This window comes from Sminthopsis crassicaudata, chromosome 4, assembly GCF_048593235.1.
Source record: "Sminthopsis crassicaudata isolate SCR6 chromosome 4, ASM4859323v1, whole genome shotgun sequence".
Taxonomy (NCBI): Eukaryota; Metazoa; Chordata; class Mammalia; order Dasyuromorphia; family Dasyuridae; genus Sminthopsis; species Sminthopsis crassicaudata.
In genome coordinates, this window is record NC_133620.1 from 450,062,928 (window position 1) to 450,075,186 (window position 12,259).

At 41.5% G+C, this 12,259-nt stretch overlaps 1 protein-coding gene across 12 annotated transcripts in view; it reads right to left on the reverse strand.

The window, feature by feature from the left end:
- Positions 1 to 12,259, reverse strand: part of LOC141540057 (neurofibromin) — a 205,592-nt gene that overhangs the window by 144,390 nt on the left and 48,943 nt on the right. For 6 of the 12 annotated variants that reach the window (XM_074263645.1, XM_074263650.1, XM_074263643.1 and 3 more), the window contains 3 exons: positions 11,477 to 11,572; positions 9,132 to 9,322; positions 101 to 207 (listed from right to left, as the gene is read on the reverse strand). In XM_074263645.1, coding sequence (XP_074119746.1) covers positions 101 to 207; positions 9,132 to 9,322; positions 11,477 to 11,572 — 394 coding nt within the window. The remainder of the gene's footprint in view (positions 1 to 100; positions 208 to 9,131; positions 9,323 to 11,476; positions 11,573 to 12,259) is intronic. The other 6 variants (XM_074263646.1, XM_074263652.1, XM_074263649.1 and 3 more) reach the window with 3 other exon arrangements.

Genomic DNA, 12,259 nt, shown 5'->3' on the forward strand with positions numbered 1-12,259 from the left:
CAGGGCTTGTGCCATTTTTACTGATTTTTTTTTTCCCTTGGCTCACGTGGATTACTTTCAGCTAGGCCACAGATGAACATTTCATTTCATTTCAACATACCCTGCAAGAGCCGCTTTAGTTTTGCACAATCCACATTGATATATTGTAATAATTCTATATCATGGACATCAACGTTATCTTCTGAGCAAACAGTCAATTCCTGTAACCTGAAAGACAAAATCAAAAATCGATTGTCTAAATATTTCCAATTATTCCAGAGTTCTGATTCGTTTGAAATATTCACAAATAGCACAGGAAAAAAGTAATTCTAAGATTACCAAGTGCACTATAAAATATTTCTCAAAATTTTTACAATAAACATAAATTTCTAAATTCAATTTTAACCAAGTTAATAACAATTATATCTGCTGAACCTCATAAATGTACACAGACAAAATATCTGTCCCTTAAAAAAAAAAAAAAAAAAAAATCAGGTAAGCTTTTAAGAAATTTCTAAATGGACAACAGAATTTCTGGAATTTTAAAAATTAAAGTACTCAGCTCCAAAGTGAGGAGCTGGCCTCAGACACTTACTAGTTGTGTGACCCTGGGTAGGTCACTTAACCTTGCTTGCTTCCAAATATGTGTGTGTATATAAATATATGCGTATGTGTATATGTGTGGGTATGTATGCATGTGTGTATATATGTATATACATGTGTGTATGTATGTATATGTACTATCTAAAAGTTGTGTGGTATATCAAATCCTCTCCATATTATGTATTCTTCTACCACTTAAAGTATTCCATATATTTTATTTTCTTTATCAATAAGTCAGCCACCAGGGAAAAGCCATATTCTTTGCAGAGTCAGAATCATTCAGATAGTTTTATTAAAGAAGCAGCAGACATGGAAAAGTATTGCAAATCTGTATCCATTTAACTCAATCTGATTTATTCTAAAAGCTTTTTCTAGACTGCATTGTATTTTCAATAAGACTATCAAGTAATGCTGGTAAGAATGTCAAGTGAAGAAAAAGAATTCTGGGTCCCCTTTACATAGAATCCAATTTATCCCAAACACAGAAATGGGATAGTCACAGTGGTGACTATTTTGGGCCAGAGGGCAGCGTTGGCTCATGTCACAATCGGCATGGAAAGGGTGCACAAGGCCAAAATGCACAGACACCGTGTGATGTCGATAACTGGAGTCGAGATGGCGTCAGCATATTCGTAGAACTTTCATCGGATGCGCTCCCCCAGTCTTCTGCTGCTAACAATGACCTCCAAAGCTCTCCCTCTCTGAGGCTGCTTCCAGATGTGTAGCTAACATAACACGGACAACACACCACAGCAGCTCTTCCTGTAGCAACCCACAGTGGGAATGGGAAGGGCCTTTGCATGCCCAAAATACCACAGCTGCTCCAAAGGGACCCCAAATATACTCTGACAGGAAGTAAGGTTCAAAACATCAGCCAAGGCTTTCAGCAGGCTGACCCCTCGGACCATTAGCAACAAATGGCAAGATCAAAAGGAAGGCTCAAGAGGAGCCCATTTAATTTATTGTTATGGGGGGAGGAGAGAGTAATTTATAAAACTCAAAAGGTCCACTGGAAACCAGGTTAAATGAATAGATGAACTGATTAAAACTTTTAAAAGCATAAGTTAATAAGCATGCAATAATGTTGCACATGCAGCCATTTAACCAGCTGTGGATTCTGAAGATGATCTTCAAAAGGAAATGAGCTAAACTACCCTGCTGAGTTCTCTATAGCTTATGGCGTTAAGTTGCTTCCAATCATGTGACATGCTTGCCACATTTAAAGCCATGATTTTTATCATCCAAGTTGATTCTCACAAATCGTGAGATTTCCTCAAATACCTAAGGTCACATGGACCTTCATTTAAACTGATAATTACATCAGAATGACAAAGAGAGCACAGATTCATCTTCTGAGAACCATGACTGGTCCTACCAGATACAGTATGAGCTACCACCCAAACACGAATCCAGATACAAGCACCGCCTCTAACGAAAACTTAGCATCACTATTTTACAATGACCAATATTTTACTATTCCTTCACTTAGAAGAATGATGACAGTTCTGAAAGTACTCAACATTTGAAACCAGTTAAATATTTTCAGCCTCTGAGCCACCAATTCTGCCAGCAGGCTGCCAAAGACAAATTTAAAGCCTCTGAAAAGGAAGATTCTGATTGGCTGGCCATGTCTCTAAAAGGCCAGACTCTGGCTTGAAAGCCGAGACATGTGGGAGAAGCAACAGATGACAGATCAAAGAAGAAAAGCAGGGACAGAAAGTCAGAAAGAAAATGGCCACGAAAGAAAGGCAGGCAAAGCGGAAGCAAATGCCAAACACCCTGAGAGCACTGGCAAAGAAGCCGGCAGGGAAATGGAGGAGACAAACTCTCAGAGCTGGGCCTTGGAGGCCACACTGAAGACAGGACAAGCCAGAGACTGTACAGGGCCAAGCCAAAACAAAACAAAACCCAGCAGGGCATTGAAGGCTATAGGAAAACACCAATTCTCACCTCGCAGGCTACCCTGGGTAGGCAAACATCTACAAGGGATATAAAAGTGATTAGAAGGAAGACTTCTGTAAGAAGGAAATGTACACCTGAAGGGTGCCGTGATGACATTAAAGAGTATGAAAAAATGTCATCCAAAGAAAAGAAAAGCTTTTATGTACAGGTTCTTGTAGTTTGTTTTGCTTATAGTTTGTTTTTTTGATAACAAATCCTTGCTAGGGCAGAAGGGGTCAGTCAGCCACCTCGTATTTGTTAACTGCTTACTATGTCCCAGGCACTGTGCTAAGCACTGGGCAGACAAAGCAAGAGAAAAGAACTTATATTATAACAGGGGAGACAATTAGTAAGTAACTGGGTACTTACAAGATATTCAAAGAGTAAAAGAAGACATTCTAAGAAGGGAAAGGGATGGGACCGGTTGGATGGGGGGGGGGCTGGAAAGGCCTCCTGCAGAAGATGAGATCCTGCTGGGCCAAAGAAATTTAAGCAAAGCAAAAATCAGTGAGGAGGGGACAAAGCTTTCCAGAGCAATGGGGGAGACCACTGCAAAGGCCTAGATATGTGTCTGGGAAGGCTTCCCATAGAAAGTGGCAAAGGCAGAGTGGGGGAGGGAGACCTCAGGGCTTGGAGACTGCCCATCAAAGGAGGCTCCAAACCTGGAGATGGGTTCAGGACTCCAAGACCAGTTCTGGGGCTCAGTTGGCGGGATTGAACCTCAATGTGTATAAAGGGGAATAAGAGGCAATGAGGTAGACAAGGTTGGTGAGGCTCTCCAGTGCCAACCAGAAGAGGATTTTTATCTGAGTCTGAGGAGTCAGACCTTTAGAAAAATCATGTTGGTGACCATGTGGGAGGCGAAGGCAACGTTCTGGATGAGAGATGGTGAGAATGGAGAGCAGCCCATGGATGGGACGACTACCAGGAAGGCAAAATGAGCACTGCCTGGCACTGTGGGGAAGCAGGCCACCAAGGATGGTATCTAGGTAGCTAACCTGGAGGGGACTAAGAGGATGGCAACACACTCGACAAAAATCCAGACTTTGAGAGGAAGGGTGATGAGGGAGACAGGGGCTACAGGACATGCTGCCTGAAACTCTGGCCTGGAGCTGCCTCAGAGGAATGAATATAGAGAGAAGCAGAAGTTGCCTTATGATTTGGAGCCCAGTGTTCTCTAACAAAAAACAAAGGGCAGACCTATAAAAGTTTTCAAGCTTTAGCAAAAATTAACTTTTGTTAAATTGAAAGAGATGAGCTATAGTCAGTCAACAAACATTTATAACTTAGCACTGAGGATAAAAACAAGAAAAGGAAAGGTAGTCCCTACCCTCAGTCAGCTTACAGTCTAAGGGAATCCTGTATATGACATTCATTTTCAGCCAAGCAGAATGACTAATGAGAGGTTTGGGGGTGAATGTATTGCTCGGCCTGAGGGACTACAAACAGCAAAATGAAAATCAACAAAATGTTGGAGAACTGAGACGGCTCAGATTCCCAATATCTATAGATGAGCAGCAGAGGGCCATCAGTCATTTCAATCGTGATGAACTCTTGTGGTGGCCCCATGGGGGTATTCTTGGCAAAAACACTGGAATGCTTGGCCATCTCCTTCTCTGACCCACTTAACAGATAGGAAAACTAAGGCAAGCAGGGAGAAGTGACTAGGCCAGAGTCACACAACTGATAAGTGTCTGAGGCCACATCTGAATTCAGGAGGATGAGTCTTCCTGCCTCCGGGCCAGATGGCCTGTACACTGCACTACTTAGCAGCCCTTGGAGCTATCAGAATGAGGCAAAGCAGGTGGGCAAATGTCCAAAGGGGAAAATCCATCCCAGCCAGGTGTCAATGGCCATGGAGAAGTGATTAACTTCATCTAAAGAAGGCCAGAGGGAAGCCCAATGGTAGAAAGGGGGAAATGGACCAAGCTGTGGCAGACAAAGCCAACAGGACACAACACAGACTCCGGCAGGCTTGTCCCTTGGCCACAGCTTGCAAAGGCCAGCTCGGACCTAGCCAAGGGGCAGGGAGGCATAGCCTTGGCTCCGTCAGCCACTACTTTCTGGGTCAATGGTGGGTCAGCTCAACTTAACACCAAAGAAAATAAGCAAGTCCATGGGGTCAGGAAACATCCCACCCAGGAACAACTTGCAGAATGAGGGGTTCCTCAGGAAGAATAAGGATAAGATAAAAGAAGAACAAGGCACTCCACCCTCCAAAAAAAAAAAAAAAAAAAAAGTTTCCACACTCCATCGTTTACTAGACTTTTGAAGGCCTGGAACCTGAGAATGGGGAAAGAGAGGTAGCTAGACAGTTTGGTGATCTATCAATTGGGGAGACAGAGGGTCCACTTTAGGAGTTCTGAGCCCTGAGGGCCAACCTGCTCTGGGGCAAAGGAAAACGCTTCTCTGAGAATTAAAATTCCCTGCAGCTTCTCAACATATTCTATACAAAAACAAAGCAGAGGGAGATGGGGCCTCACTTTAGGCTGACCGAGCAAGGAAGAACACCAGATCCCAAACCCTCGAAGGCTGGGCTTCTTGCTCCCTCATTCCCAGGACTTTTCTTTCCCATGAAGTTTTGTCCTCCCAGACTGCAAAGGAAGAAGCAGAGTGAGGTCCAGGGTCAGGTGAGGCTGGAAGGACCCAATCCTCATTCTGAGGCATGGGGCCATGGACCAGTGCTCTGGAAGGGCTGGCCTTACCTCCCCTGCCCTTAGAAGGGAAGAGATCTCCACAATCTGGATGAAAGCATGTAAAATGGGTACCAAGAGAACCAGAGTCTAGTCCCTCTGATGTTGACTTTGTATCTCTCTTTCCATCTCTATAAAAAGAGAGAATTGACTTGGCTGATCCCTAAGGGAAAGGGAGGAGGGAGTGGTTGATAGATTCTAGACCCACTTTCTTTCCCCTCTCCCAAAACATGCTTGCTGTTAAGTGTTTCCACCCCACTCCCATCTCCAGATACTCAGCCTTCCTGGCAGAAGACCTGAAGAAGCACCCAGGTAATGAAAATATTTGCTCAATTTAAATAGGAAGCCACCAAAATACTGGATTTCTTGAAGGAGGGGAAAAATGTGGAGCAATAGCCTTTCCATCTGGTTTCCTGGGAGACACACACACACACACACACACACACTTTCTTTCTCTCTCTCTCTCATTTCTCTGTCTCTCTGTCTCTCTTCTCTCTCTCTCTCTCTCTCTCTCTCTTCTCTCTCTCTCTTCTCTCTCTTCTCTCTCTCTCTTCTCTCTCTCTCTTCTCTCTCTCTCTTCTCTCTCTCTCTTCTCTCTCTCTCTTCTCTCTCTTCTCTCTCTCTCTTCTCTCTCTCTCTTTCTTTCTCTCTCTCTCTCTCTCTCTCTCTCTCTCTGTCTCTCTGTCTCTCTCTCTGTCTGTCTCTCTCTCTGTCTCTCTCTCTGTCTCTCTCTCTGTCTCTCTCTCTCTCTCTCTCTCTCTCTCTCTCTCTCTCTCTCTCTCTCTCTCTCTCTCTCTCTCTCTCTCTCTCTCTCTCTCTCCTCTCTTCCTCCCTCTCAACTGAAAAGGCAGAAGATTGTTTAAGTCTGCAAATACAATTAACTGAAAAGGCAGAAGATTGTTTAATCTGCAAATACAATTAAGTGACCCATGCTGGCTCTTGGCTTTTCAAAATAAAAGGTGGCCCTTGGTTCCTTCTAACTGGCTAAATCAGGCCAATGTTGCACAGAGTCCATCTTAAGACGGTTCTCCCAATGCCAGGAAGCTCATTCTACTGCAGAAATGCTGCCAAGTCTTCTAACCAGTGATAGTGAATCAAGTGACTCTGAGCTTAAGAAGAATAAAAACACAAAGCATATAAGCTCTCTTCAAAGACAATCATTAGTGACTTAAAAAAAAAAAAAGTCATTCTAGAACCATCCAAGGCATCATATATTTACTTGCTGCTAATAAGATAACATGTGGATTTTTACTAATTCTATTTACTAGTTCTATTGTCTTTTTGTACCTTCAAGGTGAGATCGGTTCTAAATTCTATCTTGGCCAATAACAGCAAAGCCACTTGACTGTTAGACAAGTTACCTTGAGAAAAAGGGACTGTTATCTGAGAAGATTTCAAAGTTCAGCCAATAGCTCAGAATTATTATATGGAATATTAAATAACCTCTTGGGAGGAAGGCCCTACAATTTGAGCAGCATGGGAAAACTCCTTTCACTGATGAAAAGCAGGAGCCACTGGTCATTTCCAGCTGAGTGGGCTTCCTGGGGCAACATTAGGCTAAGTGAATTGCTCATGGTCACAGGAGACATACATGTCAAGGGCAAGACTTGAACCTGAGTTTTCCTGACCCAAAAGTCAACCTTTCATACTCAACCAATGCTACTACTCTACAAATTATTATGGGTATTCTCTTGTTGAATTTTTAAATTTTAAAAGCTGTAGGTAACATGTTGGTAGTTTTATATACAATCATTTATGTTCTGTCCTGGCACAAATCCATAAGATGGTGATGGACACATCTTCAGCCCCATGAACATAAAACAGAGGCAAATGAAAAAGAATAAGCACAAACACCTCACAGAAAACTCATCATGAACAATGTCAGATGACAAAGACAGGGAGGTGACAGAAAGGCTGGCCCCAACATCACACAGAATCACCTGCAGCTACCTGTGGCTCCAGTGTCATGCAGTCACCTGGATCTGCCTTTGATATGGGGATAGGGTTCCATAAAAGAGAAAGGAATTCAAGGGGAAAAAATAACTTTTTAAAAGAATAAGAGAAAGCCAAGAGAGGGAACCTAGCCCTCTGTGTTAATGATAGCAGCATCTCTGAAGGCATTCTGATTAGCCAAAGATTAATGAAAGCAAACTCTTTCTTGAGGAAAAGAAAACTGCCTTATCTTGGGTTAACTAATCCCACCCAAGACCCCAGCTGGGTGTCCAGCCAAGCTTCCACAAGACAATGTAGAAGAGAGAGTGCTTTGGAAACCTACAAACATCCTATGCAAGGGAATTCTGAAGGTGATTCTGATTCTTTTTGGTTTGAGGGCTCAGATCACAACCTCTGCCTGATCACAAACTTCACTTAAGTTCCAATGAGGAGGCCAGGGATCAAAAAGCAATCTCTGACCCAAGACTCAGCCAGATTCTGGGTCACTCCTGGAAGCATCATCACCCTCGGCTCTGTGGCTGAGACCGAGGCTTCTGTTATTCTGCTGTCTTGGACCCCTCTGCCAGCAGAGAAGCCAAGAGATCCACTTCTTCTCAGAAGTGTGTTTTTAAATGCAGTAAGACGAAATACATGTTTTACAAGAGAAACCAACTGTATTCAACCACAGCTATTAAACTCAGCAACTCTACCCTCTAGTGAAACAACAGAAAAGATCAGTTACATTATGACCTACCACAAGTACAGCAAAGTATAATATAGTTTACAAAAAGTCAAGTCAAAGGTCAGCAATCTAAGGTCATTCAATTCAAGGGCATTTAATAAGTACATCTTTAGGGGAAGGTATTGTGCTAAGTGATAGGCTGTTCCCTGCCCTCAAGAACCTCCCCTTCCACTAAAGTGACAGCATATTGACACAGAACCCTTAAGAGGTCGGGGACCTAAGGGGATGCAGGAAAGGCTTCCCTTGGGAGAGAGCACCTGAAATGAGCCTCCAAGGAAGCTGAGATTCCAAGAGCTAGCAATAAGGGATCAAATGAATTTCATGCACACAAGAAAACAGCTGTTCAAAACAACTCATTCATTCTCTGAGGAATTGAGGCAGGTGAGGGTTTAATAGGGAGCTTCTGAGGAATACAAGCTACTGAATATCACTGTAAAATGACTATTACCCTCATATCAAACTGGTTGTTTTACTTTAATTAAGTGGAATATATTAGCAAGGCAAATTTAGAATCAAGCCCAAAATTGACATATCCTCTAGACTCTCCTTTTGGATATACATGATGCTTTCATTCTTCCTTCCCCCTAAAAATCCTCATATTTCAGCAAAAAATGACCACAGCATCAAAAGAGCAATATTAACTTGAGAAAGAAAACTGAAATTTTAGACAAAAAAATTTGTCATCTTCAAATTAAGTTCATAACTGTCCTCCACTCAAAAACCTCAAGACATTCCCAATTTATTGCCTCTAAAATGAAATACAAACTTCTCCTTTTAGTCTTGAATACTCTTGCCAATCAAGATCCCCTACACTCACACACATGCTGAATGGAGAGGTTGAACTGGCCCTCCCAGTGTTCCCCTTCCCTGAGATTCCATTTCCTGCCACCATCTCTTTGTGTGGTTCTGTGCCCTCAAAACTGCCTTTTTACAGTCTAGACACTGCCTTCAAGACCTTCCCTATTTAGCCCAATTGTTAGTGTACCACCCACAATGCTACTTTGTACTGATTTTACATGGACTTAGGTATTTACTTTTCTCTGTTCATGTTGTCACCTTCCAGCAGAACAGAAGCTCCCTGAGGGCAGGAGCCTGGTACCTAGCACAGGCTTTGGCACACAGAAGGTGGCTAATAAATGCTTGCTCAAGTGAACTCCTTTAGCACAGAGCTGGCCTCCCATAAAGACGCCCCATCCATTTCGGCCCGTCTGTCTGAAGCCCGCCTTGCTCCCCACACTGACCTGGTGGAAATCCGACTGAAGACAGCGTTGAAGTTATTACAGCTGAGGGAGAAGAGGACTCCAGAGGCGGAGCTCCGAAGCTCGGCTGCGTGCTGGTTCCCTTCCCGGTAGGTGTGAAGGAAATGGCAGATTTCGGGCAGCAACTGTTTGACCAGCATTGTTTCATCTAACCTCATTGTGTCCTTTGGCTGCTGAAGTAAGAGCAAGACTTACTGGCTTGTTTTGATGTCCGGGCAGCATAAATCCCCAACACGGGACATGGCATGGAGAGAGACGCCTCTCCTGAAACCGCTGGTGAGCCTCCCCACCCCACCCAAGCTAAGGCCATCCCACACTTCAGACCCCGACATCACTGCCCGGGTGTGTACGGATGCAGGCACACAGGCCATTGGCAAAATCCGCACCAGCAGCGGGCAATAAATTACTGCTTTCATTCATGTTCGGCTACCGCCTCCAATTACATCCCTGCGCTGGGGACTCCTAAAGCTTCACCAAACTGATGGGAAGCCACTTCACTATCAGAAGAAGAGGGAAATGTCTATTACTAACAAACTCTTAAGTGATGGAAGCACTGATTCTGACACAAATCCCTTACACTCACCCAAACTGAAGCTGGGGATTAAGAACCAGTCATGCACAAGGCCCATTACTCTGATATCTCCCCAAGAAAGCTCGTCAGAGAATCAAAGGGAAGGCCAGGGAGTTGGGGGTCCCTTTCATTTGGCTAACCTCAGCCTGGTTTCAATTATTCCCTAAAGAGATCAACATCAACCACAAGTGCCTTGAGAATATTTGGCTCAGTTTTAAAGAAATTGCCTCAACTTGCTTTCAAGCATATCTTCATCTACAAAGGCAAATAACATAGAATCACTCGGAGGTAATTTAAGGAAATTCAACAATGCAAAATAATGCTTTGTAAACATGTAAATTTAAATTCTCAAGTAACATATATCCAAGATGCATCACACATCTGTTTCTATTTCCATTAAGCTGTCCCCAAGACAGCATCATGAGGCAGCATCTTCTAACAATCACAGGCCAGGATTCCAGGGCCATCTTTGTCATAAAGTACCCAGCAAATGAATCCTGAGCAAAGTACTCCCAGCACCTCAAAAAGTGTCTGCCTCACAAATGGGCTTCCCAACAGTGTCATGGCAGGTGAAAGCTTTAAACAGGGAGTTTACTACAGTGATGAAATCACAGGTAGGCATGTGTGTGCACACACTAATGAGACAAAGTGTCATGGATAAGTTGGTGACACTGGTCATTGTTTTTTTGAAGTTCTTGTCCACCAGCTCATACAATTAAATATATACTCACAGAGAATGGATAATGAATAAAAAACTCCAAATAAGGGATCAGACAAAAGTCCTATTTAGATTTAGGATTTGTTTTTCTTCACCTAACTCGGGAAAGTATTTTGTAAAACAAAAATTCACTAAATAATAACCCCCATTAAAAATGTGTTTCTTTTAACACAGATGTACCTAATTAAGTACAAATGCACAACACTGTGTTTCAAAGTAAGAAAATCACTTGTGAAGCACTAATTTAAGGAGGTGCAAGCTATGTGGCTTTCCCATCCCATTTCCTAGTCTTCTCTTCCCCTACTCAAACTCCACATTGAGAATGGACAGCATTAATAAGAAATGAGAGAGAGAGGAGAAAGAAAGGGCAAAGGAGAAGGAGAAGGGGAATGGAAAGCATTTATAAGAAGTTTGAGACAGAGAGCTGGCCCATTTTCTAAACCTGCTGGTTACCATTTTAAGAGAGGAATTAGATTATATAAATTGCTTTAAATCTTACTTGCCTACGGTAATTAAAAGTAGAAATTGACCTTCTACCCAAATATTAACAAAAATAATTAAATTAAATGGGTCTATGCAATGATTCTGAATATCAACAACCCATCCTATTTGTATAGATTTTAACAAGACCATTATGAAAAATGTAATATGGCAATCTTTGCCATTGTTTTTAAATACAATAAATAGGCATCTCTTCCAAAAATTAATAAAATAAAATACTGAAATCTTCACTAAATCTTACTCAAAAGGCATGAATATTTTTTTAAAGAGAGAAAAAAAAGGTCAAATTTTTGTTCTGCTAACCCTGGTAAGCATTTTAACTATATGAAGTTAACTATTACCTAATTAATGAGCTAAAGACAGGAAAATTATTTCCCATTACATACATTAAATGTATGACCAGATCAATTCAGATAACAAAATTTAAGTGCAATTATGGTATTCTAAATACAAAGACATTTCACTTTTTTTCTGTATGTACACCAAAGATATTTGGATATAGATAATTAGTTTCAAGAGTAGATTCACAAAACTTACCAAATCACTTACCCCAGCAAGGCATTTTTCCAGTGTATCCAAAATAATTAACTGAGAGAGATATAAATTTTTTTCAGCAGCTTCACCAAATATTCTCTGAAAGGAAAACATTTAGAATGCTAAATTTTAATGATGACTACCTAATCTACCAAGTCTTAAGAATGAGCTAAATTAACTCTTCATTGCACATATTTAACCTATATGGATTGCTTGCTGTTTAGGGGAAGGAGGAGGTGGGGAGAGAGGGAGAAAAAATTGGAACCCAAGTATGAATGTTGAAAACTATCTTTACATATATTTTGAAAAATGAAGTTATTATTAAAATAAGTAGAAGAAAAAAATAAAACAAAAAGTAACTGTCCTTTTTGATCTCTGAAGCTCTAAATGCTTTAAAAAGCGTTCTGAAGGACTGGGTTTAAATATCATGTCAAAAGTGAAAAATACTTATTTTCCTCCAGTTCTGGTAGTAATGTTGATATTTAATAAAATCATCCATTCTATTGACCCTAAGATAATCTTCAGGTATTTACAAAATCAGTTCCATTTTGACCTAGGGCATATGTTTAATCTGGAATCCTGACATCAGCATCTTATATTTAATTCCATTTAACCCCCAGGTAATGAAGATCAAATCTTTCAGTGAAATAACTTAGAATATCATAAAGTATTATAAATTCAAATAGTCACATTCTTTGGACTAATTAATGACAACTTATCATCTTAACAGGAGGGTTTTATGGCTGACACTGATTTCATTCATTTCAACTCCTTAATGAACACCAA